Below are 19,055 nucleotides of genomic sequence, written 5' to 3'. Positions count from 1 at the left end.
AGGAGGTGTGCCTTGTTAAAAGTTAATTTGTGGAATTTCTTTCCTTCTTAATGCGTTTGAGACAATCAGTTGTGTTGTGACAAGGTAGGGTTGGTATACAGAAGATAGCCCTATTTGGTAAAAGACCAAGTCCATATTATGGCAAGAACAGCTCAAATAAGCAAAGAGAAACGACAGTCCACCGTTACTTTAAGACATGAAGGTCAGTCAATGCGGAAAATGTCAAGAACTTTGAACGTTTCTTCAAGTGCAGTTGCAAAAACCATCAAGTGCTATGATGAAACTGGCTCTCATGAAGACTACCACAGGAAAGGAAGACCCAGAGTTACATATGTTGCAAGTTCATTAGAGCCCAAATAAATGCTTCAGAGTTCAAGTAACAGACACATCTCAACATGAACTGTTCAGAGGAGACTGCGGGAATCAGGCCTTCATGGTCGAATTGCTGCAAAGAAACCATTACTAAAGGACACCAATAATAAGAAGAGACTTGATTGGGCCAAGAAGCACGAGCAATGGACATTAGACCGATGGAAATCTGTCCTCCAGCCTGATGAGTCCAAATTTTAGATTTTTGGTTCCAACTCTCTTTGTGAGACGCAGAGTAGGTGAACGGATGATCTCCGCATATGTTTGTTCACCCCGTGAAGCATGGAGGAGGTGGTGTAATGTGTGGGGGTGCTTTGCTGGTGACACTGTCAGTGATTTATTTAGAATTCAAGGCACACTTAACCAGCATGGCTACCACAGCATTCTGCAGTGATACGCCATCCCATCTGGTTTGCACTTAGTGAGACTATCACTTGTTTTTCAACAGGACAATGACACAAAATACACCCCCGGCTGTGTAAGGGCTATTTGACCAAGAAGGAGAGTGGTGTAGTGCTGCATCAGATGACCTGGCCCCCACAATCACCCGACCTCAACCCAATTGCGATGGTTTGGGATGAGTTGGACCGCAGAGTGAAGGAAAAGCAGCCAGCAAGTGCTCAGCATATGTGGGAACTCCTGCAAGACTACATTCCAGGTGAAGCTGGTTGAGAGAATGCAAAGAGTGTGCAAAGCTGTCATCAAGGCAAAGGGTGGCTACTTTGAAGAATATAAAATATAGAACCCTTCTTTGGTTACTACATGATTCCATATGTGTTATTTCATAGTTTGATGTCTTCACTATTATTCTACAATGTAGTAAAAAATAAAGAAAAACCCTTGAATGACTGTTGACAAAAAATGACAATTAAATCCATTGTAATTCCACTTTGTAACAGAACAAAATGTGGAAAAAGTCAAAGGGTGTGAATACTTTCTGAAGGCACTGTAGGTCCCAGCCCAAGTCAAACAAACACCTGCACACAGTGTGGGGTTGGCCACAGAAACAGCTCAAATCACAGAGAGAATCACATCGTGTACTCAGACGGTCGATAACCACAGTCTGATCAATGTCAGTGGACTCTTTCCCTTAGGTCAGCGTTTCCCAAACCAAGGGGTGCACATTTTGGTTTTTCCCTAGCACTACACAGCTGATTCAAATAATCAACTAATCCTCACGTGTTGAATCAGCTGTGTAGTGTTAGGGCAAAAACCAAAACGTGCAACCTTTGGGCTCCCGAGGACCAAATTTGGGAAACGCTGCCTTAGGTCCCGTGGCAATGTACAGAACGTTCCATATAATGTATCTTTCCATATACTGTATCACACAGATCAGGTACCCAAAAGGATAGGAGAGAAAGTGAAAGTAGTGGTGCTGAATGACAAGAAGAGGAAAGGAGAGAGGGTATGTAGACTTAAGGGGCGTTCGAGACGGCGGTCAGTTATTTTTAGTCTGTGGTGTTAAAATAAATATGCACCCACTCCCCTATGGTACTTTCCATTTGCTTTCCATAGTACTTTCAAACTTGTACTTAATTTTTTTTAACTGCCTTATGTTCAAACCATACAGTAACAATATGGAAACGTTGTGCAGCTGACTGATTGGCTCATTTCCCAGATATCAGAGATAATGATTTTCTCTCTCTCTCTCTACTGACAATTTACCCCAGTGTTTTACCCAAAAGGCTCGGACTTTTCTTTTTCCCTGTATGGGGGAAGTGTCTCACTGGGCTATGGCGCCGGTGGACCTGCTCTGACTTGGAGCCAAGGCGAACAGGCCCCCATTAACATCGACAGGGCTGGAGTGGAGCGGGTCGAGAGTTTTAAGTTCCTTGGTGCCCACATCACCAACGAACTATCATGGTCCAAACATACCAAGACAGTTGTGAAGAGGCCATGACAAAACCTTTTCCCCCTCAGGAGACTGAAAAGATTTGGCATGGGCCCCCAGATCCTCAAAAAGTTCTACAGCTGCACCATCGAGAGCATCCTGACCGGTTGCATCACCGCCTGGTATGGCAACTGCTCGGCATCTGACCATAAGGCGCTAAAAAGGGTAGTGAGAATGGCCCAGTACGTCACTGGGGCCAAGCTTCCTGCCACCCAGGACCTATATAATAGGTGGTGTCAGAGGAAAGCCCATAAAATTGTCAGAGACTCCAGTCACCCAAGTTATAGACTGTTTTCTCTGCTACCGCACGGTAAGCGGTACCGGGGCGCCAAGTCTAGGACCAAAAGGCTCCTCAACAGCTTCTACCCCCAAGCCATTAGACTGCTGAACAATTCATCAAAATCGCCACCGGACAATTTACATTGACCCCCCTCGTACACTGCTGCTACTCGCTGTTTGTTTGTTACCTATGCATAGTCACTTCGCCCCCCACCTACATGTACAGATTATTCTTGTGTTACTTTTTATTATTACTTTTTATTTGAGCCTACTTGGTAAATATTTTCTTCTTCTTGAACTGTTGGTTAAGGGCTTGTAAGTAAGCATTTCACGGTAAAGTCTACACTTGTTGTATTCGGCGCATGTGGCAAATGAAGTTTGATTTGCTGGCTGCTGGCTTTAATCTCATTGATCTCCCCTGACATGAAACTCACCACAACCCTTTCCTGCCATCAGGCTTTGGCATTTATTAACAACATTCCTAAATCTCTCTTTCTCTCTCTGGCAGAGACAGACAGACAGGCAGGCAGGCATACAGACAGGCAATACTCACGTTTTATCGTAGTTGGAATGGATGGGTCAGCTGGAATAAGCATGTGAGAATCAGCCAGACAATACACACGTTTGTTCCAAATATCTAGTCTCATACCTGCTCTTTATATGTAAATGATATGCATTACAGATATAGTCTATAGTTATTGCATAATTGGAATTCCTGATCTTATAGGTGTGGCTTGTCTGTCTCAATGTGTCATAGGAGTGTTTACTTACGTATGCATGTCAGTGTTGGGGGTATCCACTGAAGAACCTGACCGATCCATTTGCACTTGATGAGATTGGAGGTCCCCGCCTTCCTCACATAGCCATCCACACACTGGTAGCGCAGAGAATCGTTTTCTTGATAACTATCCCTCGTGTTCAGGGGCTTGGTGAGCTTCCACTGAGGCAGGGGTGGGCACACGTCTGAGGGGTGATGAGAAGGTGACTAAGTAAATAAGGTGTGTTCCCATAACACTGGGGTGGAACCAAAGCCTCAGTGGCGCAGTCGCGATTTGAACATTTTGGGGGACTGTTTTTGCATTTTCTGCATTTTAAAGCCCCATTGCATATGTTATTATCAGATTATTCTGCTTAACAATTAAGTACCTACTGTCCACTCAAATTGTCCAAAATAAACAAAAATAGCTTTTTAGCAAAAAAATATTTTTCAATCAATAATTGTGCAAGGACTGTCTGGGAGTGGTCTGAGTGGGGAGGGAAGTGCACCAAAGCAGTGCCACAATGTTAACCACAATGTGGCTCAATCCACCAGAGCGGAGGGACCTAATGGGAGGGATATGTAATCAGAAAATGAACTGTTATTGGCAGAAAGGGTTCAAACTCTTAGTTATTGGTCAACTAACTTACACCATCTGGTAATGTCACCAGGCAAGCCTAAACTCCATCCATGCAACATTTGCTGATTAGGAGGTCCTGTGAAGATTTTGTGGATTGTATTTTCAACTAGCAACTATTATCATTTCACATTATCACAAAAAAAATCACACCTTTACAGTGTCAGTTTCTTCAGTTGTAGCATAATATAATACATAATACAGAAGAAGAAATAACTAATTTTGACTGCACTGGGGCTTTAACAATGTTTGCCATTACTCATGGGCTGCCGTCCAAACACTTAAAAGACACACCTTCGTCCACTTACTGTACCCTTGCCTTATGCCCTTCCACTTACTGTATCCTCACCTTATGCCCTTGGGGGAATCCCTGTTGCCATCTTGGAGGGCGGTCCAAATGATTAGCCAAGCAAGGGAAGTTTGCAACTTAAGCCCCCCAGCTCTCGTTTTTAGTCAGCTTTGCGAGTGTACAATTATGTTCACTCCAGGGCCTGAAACCCCCCCATAATTCAATTTGCGGCCATTGTACATCCACTAAGAAAAGTCTGTGAAAACCTAAAAACAACATCAATGGAGAAGTCAACATACAAGCGTAAGTAAAAACTAATGCATATAAGTTAGAAATTGTGCTACTAATGCACATGACTACACAAACACGTCTCGTAAAAGTAAATATGTTTTTGTTTGGTTATCTTTTGAGAAATTGGAGAAATAAAACATTTTCCTTCTTCACAAGCTAGGCAGGCTAACGTTAGTTAGCAAATGAATTTGCTAGCTATCATACAGTAGGCATATATTAATAATTATATATTTAATATAAGTAGACATGCACTCAATTGACCGTTGCGCATATAAAGCACCCGGTGGCTGAAAACACAATCATCGCGGGATGAACGAGTGACAAATTTCCAGCCAAGGGTGGTCCATTTAAAAACCATTCCTACCTCCCTCGCCCCTTGCCCTGTAAGTGTATACTCGTCAAACGTCATGGTTCGTCATCAGAAGTGTCCACATAATTTGAGGGCTGAGGGGATAGGGTGTGTCTTTTAAGCGTTTCAGAAGTGTCCACATAATTTGAGGGCTGAGGGGATAGGGTGTGTCTTTTAAGCGTTTGGACCGCAGCCCTGGTCTCTCTGGAAGGTTAGTAGAAAACATAGTACGAGAGGAAAGATACGTTTGAGTAGTGTTTTAAGGACAATATAAGCAAGACAATGGGTGTGAAAATGTTTAACTATTACATTTCAGAGAGCCTTTAAAAGAGCCTTCATTTGGTTGGCCCACAGATGTGGCAGGTTCCTGTCATGTCAAATAGTGTCCACTGCCAAATAGTGTTCAACCATGGTGTTTTTTGGTAGTCTTAAAAATCTTCATGGTATCAAAAGTATACATCTCACACACATATGGTTATTGGCACACCATGTTGAGTTGAAATGGAGTCTGAGTTTACATCCCAAAATTACACTTCAATATACAACAAAGAAGCTCAAAACATAAAAACCCCTAGTTTGTTTTTGAGGTGTACATGAAGAGCACTATTCAAAGATGCTCTGTTGGTCAATATTTCCCTTCAGTGAATCCCTATCATCTTGTCAACAAGCAGATATTTTTTACCAATCTGTCTGTATAGGCTTTTATTCATAACAAGTCCCAGGCATCGAATATTCTGTTTCTGTAGCATGAAGCCTCTTAATGTACAAGTACACCCCCTAATCTGTCACAGGGCCTTACCCCCAATCCACTCGTTAATGCTGTGTGCCAAGCAGAGAGGAAATAGGTCCCATTTATAGTCTTCGGTAGAACTCCCAACCTTCCAATCTCAGGGCGGACACTTTAACCACAAGGAGGTGGTTCCAGGTGTATTTACATTTCAAAAATCTTTCCAAAATGTATTTAAAAAAATATATATCTTTCTATCAATTTCTAAAACTTACATTTCAAAAAATGTATGGCCAAAATGACATTCTTTGATTATAGACAATAACTTTTTCATGTTTTTACGAGTGTTTGAGTTTAGGGCCATAACTGGCCTCTGTCTGCTTAGACTGCTTTCAGGGTAAGGAAACATGGTTTCTTTCAGCATTTCTCAGACAGGAAATAGTGATTAGGCCTTCTTCCTCTGGGGACCATTTGGGAAAGAAATAATTGACCATCACTTTTTAATTAAAAACATACATTTTTCTTTACATCTACAACCCTAACACATAGGCTATGGTTGATTTAAGATAGTAATAACATGGTCAATCAAGCCATTTGATTCTCTATTTTAGGTCACCTGGTAGTATCTGAAACAAATGTGTAAAACAGATTTGATGAAACTGCACTAAATAACACACAAATACACTGAGTGTACAGAACATTATTGAGTTGCACCCCCTTTCACCCTCAGAACAGCCTGAATTCGTTGGGGCATGAAATCTACAAGGTGTCGAAAGCGTTCCACAGGGAAGCTGGCCCATGTTGAATGCTTCCCACAGTTGTGTCAAGTTGGCTGGATGTTCTTTGGGTGGAGGACCATTCTTGATACACATGGGAAACTGTTGAGCGTGAAAAATCCAGCATTGTTGTAATTATTGACACACTAAAACCGGTGCACCTGGCACCTACTACCATACCCCGTTCAAAGGCACTTAAATATTTTGTCTTGCCCATTCATCCTCTGAATGGCACACATTCACAATACATGTCTCAATTGACTCAAGGCTTAAAAATCCTTCTTTAACCCGTCTCCTCCCCTTCGTCTACACTGATGGAAGTGGATATCAATAAGGGATCATAGCTTTCACCTGGTCAGTCTATGTCATGGTTCACCTTTCACCCTCTGGCGAAAGGGTTCTACATGGAAACAAAAGGTGTTCTACCAGGAACCAAAAAGGGTTCTCCTATGGGGACAGCCAAATAACCCCTTTTTCAAAGAGTGTATGAGAGAATGATAGTTCTACCTCGAACCAAGAAGGGGTCTTTAAATGGTTATCCTATGGGGACAGCCAAAGAACCCTTTTAGATTCTAGATAACACCTTTTAAGAGCGTTGTTCAATCTATGCAGATGGCAGCCCCCAACAGGTGAGTAGCATCCTCAACAACACACACACACACACATTTTTTATTTAACTAGGTAAGTCAGTTAAGAACACATTTTTATTTACAATGACAGCCTAGAAACAGCGGGTTAACTGCCTTGTTCAGGGGCAGAATAACATATTGTTTTTACATTGGCAGCTCAGGGACTCGATCTAGCAGCTTTTCTGTTACTGGCTAAACACTCTAACCACTAGGCTACCTGCTACCCCAAATAACCTCCATGAATAAATGGCAGAAGAAAACAAAACATAATATGGTTATTATTCCGTGTGAAATTAATCAATAAATAGTAAGTAAGGGATAAAACGCAGACGTTCTGTACATTACCTTGGAATTATACAACGAGTGGGTCTAATCCCGTATACCGATTGGTTAAAACCGCATTCTAGCCGGTGTCTATTCCACAAATGACCACCTTTTAAATCAATGACGTTGAAATACGTATTTACTCTGTTTCATCTGACGGCGAAATCCACTGTCATCAGCTCAGACAGGTAATTTATACTGAACAAAAATATAAACCGGACAGCTATTTTTGTTCAGTATTTATACTAGATCTACACTGTAAAACGCATCTAGACATGATCTCCCATTTCTTTTAGACTAGCATTTGGTTAAATGTTATTTCTAACGGTAAATGTATGCTTATAGTATTATTTTATTTGGTAAGTGGGATAAACCGCGTAAATAAACGCAACAGAATACAAGTTTTGTAGCCGTAGCTAGCAGCAAGCAAGGGATACGAACGTTGCCACTGAGCATGGCAACCGAACATAAAGAACGAACTAATCGAACGAACGACTGGGTCGCTTATTTAGCTAGATAAATAGTTTTGCTGCTAGCAAACCTACTTATATGAGCATAAATATCGAACTAGCAACCAAAATATGAGAAAGTATACATTCGTTTATATAAAAAAAATATACGGAATAAAAAATGATTATACCTGTAAATGTGTGATTTCTTTGGCAACTATAAGCGGGATAAACAACGCCGTACTGTAAAATACATTGGGGAAATTAATTCGCAAAGGGACGACGTTTATCCCTTACTATACATAATTGTAACAGACAAAATGTACTGACCTCGACTGACAGTATTGAGTCGACACACTTTGACGATAAGAAGGAGGGAAAGGAGACGCAGCCGCATGACCCCGGAGCCTGCTATTCCAATGTTTAAATAAAGGACTCACTTTCAAGTCTCTTTGACGATGAACTGAGCCACAGGGAAATAATATGCATCTCCGACCTTTTGTTGTGGTCTGTGTTAACGCCGCAAACCTTTCATCCACATGACATGTGTAGCTTCCACTTTGTCACTTTCACTTTCATTCTCAATCTACTGTTACAACCTGGACTCAGGGTTAGAAGTAACATAGTATATGTAAATCTTCAATATTAAAATGAGTATGATATGTTACGTTTCCTATGGTATGTATTCATTTGTGGATTTCCATCCATTTTGTATAGCTAGGTCGCTAACGTTATCAATTAAATAAAGGTTAAATAAAAAACCTAGAGGTTAGGAGTTGGGGTTAGCTAACATGCTAAGTAATGCCGAAGTAGCTAAAAAGTAGTGAGTAGTTGCAAAGCTGATAATTAGATAAAATGCCAAAGTTGTCCATGATGGGATTTGAACAACAACCTTTGAATTGCTAGGCATGGCTTGTGTTGGTTGAATTCCAATATACAATCGTTAATTCCAATTGTAAGACTATGTCATAGATTTTTATAACTAACCAACGATAGACCACAGAAACATCGACGGGACAGCAGTGGAGAAGGTGGAACGTTTTAAATTCAAGCCCTTAACCAGCAATGCAGTTAAAAATATATATTAATAAGAAATAAAAGGAACAAGTAATTAAAGAGCAGCAGTAAAATAACAATAGTGAGACTATATACAGACTATATCAACAGAAGATTCTCAAAATGGACAAATTTAATGGGAAGAAGATTAAAAGCCATGTCCCTGGTGCTTATGCTAGATTGAGGGTAGTCATCACTGGGGTCCCAATATCTATGTCCACAAATTATATTAAAGAAAATGTGAAGGGAGGCAGAGTGATTAAGGCTAAAAGGTTGATCAGCAGGAAAGCGGGTCAAATAAGTTAAAGCTTGTCAGTGATGCTGAGGTTTGAGAAAGTCGTACCAGGAAAAATACACCTAGGATTCCTTAGTTTCAATGTTAGAGAATCTGTCCCATATGCACTGCAGGGTTTTGAATGGGACATGTAGCTGTGGAGGGGCACGTAATTACGGTGAATGTGGAAGCGATGTGAAAGTTAAGTGCTGTAATTGTGGGGGAGAGCACAGTGCAGCATTTGGTGGATGCCAGGTACAGAGAGAGGCTCAAAGATATCGGATTAGTCATGATGTATCGTGCGCAGAGGCCGTAAAACAAATTGGTAGAACTACAGTGCGGACTGATGGAGCTTACCTGTAGTAAATGGACCTACTTTTGGGGCTGGTGCTTCTGATGGTCCTGGCATGGTTTCGAGGCCTGTTCAGAAATCTCATGCTCATTAATGTGCAAGGTGTGTTGAACAATAGTGTCCCGTCCTCCCAGGCTGCCGGGCCTGCATGATGTAGGATCAGATGGAATAGTGGTGAGTTTTTAATAGGTGTAGGGATAGTTGGTAGGGCAATTTTACTTGCTTTTTCCCTATCCTTTCTCATTTTGTGTCACAAATTGTAATTAATTCACACTTCAGAACAGTAGGCAGAAACACAGGGCTAGATAAGGGAAATAGATTAGTAGGAGGCTGTGACCGGCCTCACACTCCGGTATAGTAGGTGGCAGTGTATGCACCTTGCAGTTGGTTGCGGTCCGCTAATACAATTTTAAAGAAGAAGAAGTTGACCATTTTTGATGACGTTTATTCTATCGATTTGGAAGTCCATGTAGCAAGCTATGTAGCGATATGTGCTGATAAAAAGGAACATATTCACGCGTTACAACGATTTATTTGGCTACTAGTTATCTTTTATAAGGTGAGTATTTGAGTCTTATTTGTGGGAAATATTGTTAGTGTGCCTCTGCGACAAAAGACCGATACAATTGTTGTTGATCGTTAGTAACGCGTTAGCTAGCTGGTTACGTCCTTACAAATGCAATGTTTTTTTTAAACCTACTGGACTGTCTTTGGTAATGGTCTGCTCAGTGTGATGTGCGGTCGTGTAGTTGCAATCCAAACGACAGCTCTAACTATCTAACGTTATGTCAGTTACCTAACGTTATTTTTTTGTTGACACTGCTTTTATTTACAGGTCTGTTTATCCTGCCACTGCCAGGACTATTTTTAAGGGACACACTCTTTTCACGCCACTTCGATACAAATCATTTCCCTAGCCGGTTAGGAGAGCATTTTCGCTAACCCTAACCCTTTTCCTAACATTAAGCCTAGTGTCTGAACCCTCTACGTTAATTCTCCTGACATACTAAGTAAAGTATTATAATTTACTGCGTACGTTCTCCTAACCTGCAACGAAAAAGCTACTTCGGTATCGAAGTGGGGTGACCAAAGTGTTTCCCGTGTCTTTAAACTGAGAGAACCATGTCGCTTTACGACGACATGGGCGTCGGGAGTGCGACCAGTGACACCAAGACCGAGGGCTGGTCCAAGAATTTTAAGCTACTGCAGTCACAGCTGAAAGTAAAGAAGGCAGCTCTGACTCAGGCTAAGGTGGGTTCCAATGGCACCGCAGGTTGATGAAAGTTTGTTTCAGGAATGACTCAAAGCTATGCTTACCAAAAGCATCCCTAGCCGTATCTATGAATCTTGTCTCCACATCCAGAGGTATGGATGATGTGTGTGTGTTCCCCTCAGAGTCAGCGGATGAAGCAGGGTACTGTCCTGGCTCCAGTCATTGACTTAAAGAGAGGAGGTTCCGCTGATGACAGACAGATAATAGACACCCCCCCACACATTGCAGCAGGACTCAAGGTGAGGGCTGTGTGTGTTTCTGTGACACCACAAGTATTTGTCAGGGTATCCCATGTGAAATGTGTGTTAATTATGTGTGACTTATGTGATGTGTGTTTGTCAGGACACAGCACCCAGCGGGTTCTCCTCGGGGGATGCGCTAATCCCCCTGGCTGATGAGTACGACCCCATGTTCCCCAACGATTACGAGAAGGTGGTGAAGAGACAACGCGAGGAGAGGCAGAGGCAGAGAGAGCAGGAACGACTGAAGGAGATAGAGGACAGAGAGAAGTACGACCTCCTCTTACCGAACAGCGCCAAAGCTACACTTCTAGAACATTCAACAGGATTCTGTTGTTGTTGTTGACATACGTTAGAATGTTATATCCCTCAGGAAACTGAGGATGACGTATTGTTAATAGAAGTTTTCACAGTGTAGGAATATGGACCTGACGATGACCACATCATTTCAGTCCATGTTCTGTCCTTCGTTCTGACCTCATGTGTGCTTCCTGTCCAGGAAGAGGAAGGACCGACACGAGGGCAGCAGCGCTCCGAGCGGATTCTCCCGCTTCCCCGCGGCAGAAGGAGAGTCAGATGAGGAGGAGGAGGACTATGAGAAGGAGAAGAGGAAAAGGAGTGAGTAGACCACCTCTGGTTTCACTGGTCTCCACACTGAGCCTTCACAGCAGAGTTATCATCACTATTATATGCAATTATTTAGGCAGATGGACTTGTTCTTAACGTAAGGAGTTAGGATAATGTTGTGATTACGTCAGAATAATGTGTCTGACTGTATGTGGTGACTAGACTATGTCCCTTGATTCTTACCCATGTCTCTCTTTTAGGTATGGGTGGAGCAGCCATCGCCCCACCCTCATCGCTCGTGGATAGTAGAGACAGTGAGTCATGGCTCACAAAGGGATTGGTGTCTGTCTGTTTGGGATGTGGGGGAGTTTGTCCAGTAGATAGCAGTGTTATTTTATGTTAGGATGACATTCAACATGCTTGATGAGGTGAGTGTGTTAACTGTCTGTCTCTCCCCTCCAGGCTCGTCATACTCCTATGACGATGAGATGCGTCCCTCCCGTGGTTCTAAAGCAGCCATCCCTCCCCCCATGTACGAGGACTCCGACCGCCCCCGCTCGCCACCTGGCGGTCCCACCAACTCATTCCTGGCCAACATGGGGTGAGTATGATACCCTATTAGTTCTATGTAGTCTCACGTACCCAACTCAAAACACAACACACTGAAATAGCCTGAACACTGGCCCTCTAATGGCATCAACCTGTATAGTGCAGCCGCTCAGTGTTCTGTTCGGTGGTGTTATCTGATGTTGTGTCCCTGTCTCCCCAGAGGGACCGTGGCCCATAAGATCATGCAGAAGTATGGCTTCCGGGAGGGCCAGGGGCTGGGCAAACACGAGCAGGGTCTCAGCACGGCCCTGTCTGTAGAGAAGACCAGCAAGAGGGGTGGCAAGATCATCATAGGAGACAACACTGAGAAGAGTAACGCCATGCTTCATACCTCACTTTCTGCCGTCTCACTGCCCTGTCTCGCTCTCTCACTCATTCCTGTCTCTCTCAGCTCTCCTGTATTTCTCTCAGATTTCTTTCTTATCATATATATACACGTCATCTACCCCCCCTTTTCTCTTTAACACCAATACTCTTGATCTTTCTACTAGATAAGATGGATACGAGCTTATTTTCATTGTCTCCTCTAGTTATATTAGCCTGTCCAGATGTTTTTATTTTTATCATGTACTACATAAGCCCAGAATGAATTGTCTTGGTTTCTAGTTCCAAAATTGTCTACTGTAACGTTGTTTGTAGCTGTGTGTTTGGTCATCCTCAGTCAAGATTCTGTTTTTAATTGGTATTTTTCATTCATTGATGATTTTAATCTTCAACATTTGAACTTAGTTGTGTGTGTTCTTTTTCCCCCCGTTTTGTTTGTGTTCGCGTGTGTGTGTTCCTCTCCTAAAGCACCAGGATCCAGTAGCCAGACGGCAGCAGCTGAGCCTTTAGGCTGGGGCTCGGCTTCAATAGGTTTGGCACTGTTACATCACTTTCTCCCTACCTTGACGCATCACATCCGGTTTCGCCCCGTGTGTCTTGTTGTCCCATGTCTGTGCTGTCTCCATCTATTCTTATCTCCTACTGTCTAATTTTTGCAGGTAAATTCTAGATTTTTTGTTATACAGTTTGCTCATCTCAATGTGTGTCAAGTTTCATTATGGAACTAGTAACCACATTTATTCTGGGCCTACATTATGATGGTTGATAATCTAGAAATTATGTGCTAATTGAGTTTAAGGTTAGTGCCTGTAACCCTCTCATCATCTGATTGATAAACTGCTTTGTTAAAACATCAGTTGTGGTCCACATTCTGGTCAAATCTACAGTCTGAGTCTCTTCCTGTTTACATTTACCAATATATTCAGTTATTTGACCTATTGTTGACATGTTCTGCTCTCTTTCTCCCATCAGTGGACCCATCCAAGAAGTCAGAGGCCAACCCCCTCACAGAGATCCTCAAATGCCCCACCAAAGTCGTGCTGCTACGGGTGGGTGCTATGTGTGTCTTTGTGTCTGTCTGTGCATGAGTATTTATTGTAAATTCTTGTGTGTTCGTTTATGTGCATAGGTCCAATAAAGTGTGTGTGTGTGTGTGTGTGTTTTTAGAACATGGTGGGCAGAGGAGAGGTGGATGAAGATTTGGAAGGGGAGACCAAAGAAGAGTGTGAGAAATACGGCAAGGTCATCAAGTGTGTCATCTTTGAGGTGAGAGGAATAAGTCTGTGTGTGTATGGTTAAGTGCTGAGTCATATTGTGTTGACTAATTAAGCAATAAGGCCCGAGGGGGTGTGGTATATGGCCAATATACCACGGCTAAGGGCTGTTCTTATGCACAACGTAACGTGGAGAGCCTAGACACAGCCCTTAGCCGTGGTATATTGGGGATATATCACAAACCCCCGAGGTGCCTTATTGCTATTATAAACTGGTTACCAACTTAATTAGAGCAGTAAAAATAAATATTTTGTCGTACCCGTGGTATACGGCTGTCTGATATACCACGGCTGTCAGCCAATCAGCATTCAGGGCTCGAACCACCCAGTTTATAATATGGATTAAACTATGTGTTCTCCTCAGATTGCCCAGGTGACAGATGATGAAGCAGTGAGGATATTTCTGGAGTTTGAGAGAGTCGAGTCTGCCATCAAAGGTCAGTACAACCTAACGTGTTCTATGTGTTTCTATTTCCTTGAGGTTTCTGTAAGATGTGTGTGTGCTTGTTTGTCTGTATAACTATAACGTATGTGTGTGTATAATGAAGATTGCGTATGTAACCACGGTTATGTGAGCTATATGGATCACTCCAATATATTGGTATCACTCCGCGGCGGAGGGATACATCCGAGGTGAGGATTTACAGGTTTAGTCCCAAAGAGCTGGTCTGTTGTTCTCACTGACCGTGTCCGCTTCTCATAGGCAGCCAGTGCCCACACAGGGCACAACATGCCGAAGGGAGGCCCAGACTCCCCCACCACTGCCGGGGGGTTGTAAGCAGAACCTTCGGGAGGAATGAAGGGTTGGGTCGGAGAGATATACTCCTCCCCTCGGGGTCCATCCTGTAGCACTCAGAACTTACTGAAAGAGCATGGAGCTCACCCACCCTCTTCATGAAGCTCACCCACCCTCTTCATGGAGCTCACCCACCCTCTTCATGGAGCTCACCCACCCTCTTCATGGAGCTCACCCACCCTCTTCATGGAAGTGATCACTACCAAGAAAACCACCTTCATAGAGAGGTGTTTCAGAGATGCAGACTCAAACGGTTCGAAAGGCGGCTTTGCCAAAGCTGCCAAGACCACATCCAGATCCCAGCTCACCATTGAGCAGGTACTAGCTGGACGTGGGCGACAAACCCCCTTCATAAACCTGGAGAACAAGGGATATCGCCCCACCAGCCTGTCCATCCACCCCATATGGCAGGCAGATATGGCGACCAAAAACCCTCTCAGAGTAGAGGCTGCCAAGCCCTCATCCAAGCGAGACTGCAGGTATTGGAGGATATACTGCGTCCTGCATGACTCGGACACAACCTCAATACCAGTGCACCAAGAGCAGAACAACCGCCAGCGCAACTGGTATGGCGCGGTTGTAGCCGGTGCCCTTGCGCTCTGCATGGTGTTCATTACGCCCTCCTGTAGTCCTAACATGGACCATTGATGCCGTTCAGCGGCCAAGCCCACAGACTGAGGCAGTGCGGTCACGGATGACACAGAGTTTCCCCGGCAGTTCGGGTCTCAGGGGCAGTTGCCAAGGTGTCCCAGACAAAGACAGGAGAAGGCTGAACCAGGGTTGTCTGGGCCAGTATGGGGCCACCCTGCAGCAGACGATGCTCGGCCATCGTGGTCCTGTCCAGCACAGCCTGGATCAGGGGAAAAAGAGGGGGGAATGCGTAAAGCTCCAGCCCTGGCCAATCGTGAGCCAAAGCATCCAAGCCCAGAGGCCCTGGTGGATCTGACATGGAGCACCACAGGGGGCAGTGTGCATTGCCCAGGGAGGCGAACAGGTCCACCTGCGCCCTCTCAAACTTGTTACACAGGTGCTGCACGACCTGGTGATGTAGGCTCCAGTCCCAAGGTGGCAGGCCCTCCCTCGAGAGCATATCCGCTGCCACATTCAGGATGCCAGGTATGTGTGCTGGGCGTAGACACTAGACATCCCTGAGCCCAGAGAAGGAGCTCCCGTGCCATAAGATGGAGGCGGTGGGACCTCAGGCCACCACGATGGTTGATGTAAGCCATCACTGTGGTGTTGCCCGTTCTCACCAGGACATGTCTTCCAATCAGATGCGGAAGGAAAGACCGCAGAGCCAGCAGTACAGCTCAGAACTCTAGTGTATTGATGTGCTTGCCGCTCCAAGGGGGTAGCCAACAGTCGCTGACCGACCTGCCCTTGGTCCCCTCCCCAGATGATCTGGGAGGCGTCTGTGCTGACCAGGTTCCAGCGGCACATCCCCAGCATCCCCCGACCCACCTGAGAGAAAGGAGTGACAGCACCACCTCAACAGTGCCCTGAAGCACTGAGCGGGGCCGCCGTCAGTAAGCCCAACAGGCGTTGGCAGGTTAAGACGGATCCCGTCCGACCCTGCCGAAAGTGGTCGAAGCAAGATAAGATCGCCTGAACACTTCTGGTGGGCAGGTGTGCTCTCATAAGGACTGAGTCCAGTTCGGCCACCTTGTGGGTGGGCATCAGACAACCCTTCTTGTTATTTACAGTAATGCCCAGCCCGCTGATTTGGGTCAGGAGCATGTCTCTGTCTGACAGGACCTGGGTCCTGGTCGTGGTACAAATCAGCCAATCGTCCAGGTAATTGAGTATCAACAATCCTCGGGACGCGAGAGGAGCCAGGACGGCGTCCATGCACTTTGTGAAAGTGCGGGGTGCCAAGGAGAGGCCGAAGGGAAGAACCATGAATTCATAAGCAGTCCCTTCGAAAGCAAATCAGAGGTACTGCAAATGAGCTGGGTGAACAGGAACATGGAAGTACGCATCCCTCAGGTCCAGCGTCACTAACCACTAGTCCCTGGACATGGCCTGTAACACGCGGGCTGGGGACAGCATGTGGAACCTCAGTACCTTCAAGTACACATTGAGGTTGCGGAGGTCCAGAATCGGTCGAAACCCTCCGTCTCTTTTTAGGACTAACAAAACACAAGTACGACAAACCACGGGCGAAGCTACAGGTGCAGAGATTGGAGCACTCGAGGGGCTGGCCATGTGGACAGCCAGTAAGTATGCTTCCATGCAAGATATTACACTTACTAGTGACTTACCATGCAAACTTGAGAAAGTTTGTACCTCAAACCATACGGACGTCTGCTGAGAAAATGAAAGAGAATGTGCGTCGCGGCCATGGGGTCTATATATAGGACCAGACCCCAGCCGTGACACCGGAGTAAATCTGTAAGTCCTCACTTTGGATGTATGGATGTATGCCGTGGAGTGATACCAATATATTGGAGTGATCCAATATAGTGAAACATAACGTGGGTGTGTGTGTATAACGTGGGTGTGTGTTTGTGTGTATAACGGTGTGTGTGTGTGTATAACGGTGGGCGTGTGTGTATAACGGTGGGTGTGTGTATAACGGTGTGTGTGTGTATATAACGTGTGTGTGTAACTTGGGTGTGTGTGTAACTGGTGGGTGTGTGTGTGTGTAACTGGTGGGTGTAACTGGTGGGGGTGTGTGCGTGTGTGTGTGTAACGGGTGTGTGGGTATGTAACGGGTGGGTATGTGTAAATTGTGGGTGTGTGTGTGTGTGTAACTGTTGGGTGTGTGTGTGTAACTGTTGTGTGTGGGTGTGTGTGTGTGTGTAACTGTTGGGTGTGTGTGTGTAACTGTTGTGTGTGTGTGTGTGTGTGTGTGTGTGTGTGTGTGTGTGTAACGTGTGTGTGTGTGTGTGTAACTGCTGTGTGTGTGTGTAACTGGTGGGTGTAACTGGTGGGGGTGTGTGGGTATGTAACGGGTGGGTATGTGTGTGTCTAACTGGTGGGTGGGTGTGTCTAACTGGTGGGTGTGTGTGTGTGTAACTGCTGTGTGTGTGTGTATCACTGTTACGTCTGTAATAAGGCTAATGCAGGGGCCAGTTCAAATGGGTTGTCCCAGATCAGAAAGCAGGTGAGACTGTCCCCCCAGATGTTACATCACAGCTGTCCCAGTAACCCCCTGCCCCTCCACGCACGCCGTTACATCACATCCTCTAAGGGAACAGAAACACGTCCTACATAATATATACACCCTAGACTGGGCCGGACACACACACACCCTATTCATTTCTGTAGAGGATAGATAATGCTACTAATACCAGAATGGACACACACATTGTTACTATTGTTTTCCAGGTGTTTTGACTTCATTTAGACAGTAAGGAATTCAAAGGGGGAGACAGGCAAGTGGTAGAGAAACCATGGGAAAGGTGGGCACTGGGCTTGAACCCTGGTGTCCGGTGAGGAGAAGTGACTTTTGCCGGGTGGTGTTACCAATACACCACAGCTCTGCACATGTATCCATCTTTTGTCCGCACATGTGCCTGTTTTACTGGGAATGTCCCGGCATTGGTGTTAGGATGAATAGATACTTGTCATCACTGCTCAAACACACACGCCCCTATGAGGTTATGTGCCTAGTGTTGATAAGGAACTCTCACAGTGTCCATCTCACTACTGTAGACTGGATGTGTGTTTGAACTCTGCCTCCAGGACTGTTTGTTGTTGTTTATCTGTGACATTCTCGGGAAGGAGAAACTCCTGGGAACTTGGGTGATGTCCCGGCTGTGTTTTCCAGTGTTTGAATACCAGGAAATATCAAAGCCTCTGATAGCCACAACGTTTTGTTTTTTCAAGCTTTGATAAGAATGAATTACGGTCCATGATGAAAACACTGTAGACTATCAAAGAGGAGCACCATCCCATAGACCGTGTTAGGATGACAGTATGTTTGTTCGCGGTCCAAACGAACAAAACGGCACAATTCCTCACTAGCCTTCACTCAATGATACATCGGCAGTGATATTACAGACCTGTCTGGCCTAAGCTGACAGAAAAGTCAAGTCAGTAGTGTTAATAAATAATGTTTGCACAGTAATAATGTTTGTTTCCTGTCTTCTAGCTGTGGTGGATCTGAACGGGAGGTTCTTTGGTGGTCGGGTGGTAAAAGCCTGCTTCTATAACCAGGATAAGTTCAGAGTGTTGGACCTGGGAGAGCAGATGTGAGACACACACGGTCCATCCCACCTGAACTGTTATGACCCACCTCATCCATACTCACAGGGACAGAAGAAATGCTCTGACACACACACACACACACACACACACACACATTGGTAATCACCAGTAGCTCTTTCTGTCTCTAAGTAGCCCAAACATTTATACTCTCAACAGCAGCACAATGTGTCTGTATTTAGTTTAACTTGTAGTTTCTGTTTTGCCAGCAGAAAAATCCTGTATGTGAGGTAATGAACTACTGTCTTGGTTTCTGTGTCCTGATATGAACCTGTACAATTGAAACCTGGAAATAAATGTTCCTTTTGTTTAAAA

General features: G+C 44.7%; 2 protein-coding genes across 4 annotated transcripts in view; one reads left to right on the top strand and one right to left on the bottom strand.

The window, feature by feature from the left end:
• LOC129865198 (interleukin-15 receptor subunit alpha-like) overlaps window positions 1-8,363 on the bottom strand; it is a 17,382-nt gene extending 9,019 nt beyond the window's left edge. Inside the window, exons 1-3 of the mRNA XM_055937767.1 lie at window positions 8,098-8,363; window positions 3,311-3,502; window positions 3,093-3,122 (exon numbers count right to left, since the gene is read on the bottom strand). Coding sequence (XP_055793742.1) covers window positions 3,093-3,122; window positions 3,311-3,502; window positions 8,098-8,164 — 289 coding nt within the window. The 5' untranslated portion in view covers window positions 8,165-8,363. The remainder of the gene's footprint in view (window positions 1-3,092; window positions 3,123-3,310; window positions 3,503-8,097) is intronic.
• On the top strand, window positions 7,418-19,055 carry LOC129865197 (splicing factor 45-like). 3 transcript variants are annotated; one of them, XM_055937765.1, is made up of 13 exons: window positions 7,418-7,506; window positions 10,285-10,700; window positions 10,845-10,961; window positions 11,065-11,231; window positions 11,461-11,579; window positions 11,789-11,842; window positions 11,991-12,129; window positions 12,298-12,449; window positions 12,930-12,992; window positions 13,434-13,510; window positions 13,629-13,727; window positions 14,100-14,172; window positions 18,628-19,055. In XM_055937765.1, the coding sequence occupies exons 2-13, from the start codon at window positions 10,572-10,574 to the stop codon at window positions 18,729-18,731; spliced, it is 1,293 nt and encodes a 430-aa protein (XP_055793740.1). In that variant the 5' UTR covers window positions 7,418-7,506; window positions 10,285-10,571; the 3' UTR covers window positions 18,732-19,055. The 3 variants fall into 3 exon arrangements, with proteins under 3 accessions (XP_055793740.1, XP_055793741.1, XP_055793738.1); XM_055937763.1 differs by lacking the exon at window positions 7,418-7,506 and adding an exon at window positions 9,679-10,008; XM_055937766.1 differs by lacking the exons at window positions 7,418-7,506; window positions 12,930-12,992 and adding an exon at window positions 9,671-10,008.

This window comes from Salvelinus fontinalis, chromosome 11 (genome assembly GCF_029448725.1).
Source record: "Salvelinus fontinalis isolate EN_2023a chromosome 11, ASM2944872v1, whole genome shotgun sequence".
NCBI classification, from domain to species: domain Eukaryota; kingdom Metazoa; phylum Chordata; class Actinopteri; order Salmoniformes; family Salmonidae; genus Salvelinus; species Salvelinus fontinalis.
This window is presented reverse-complemented; position numbering and strand designations above follow the sequence as displayed.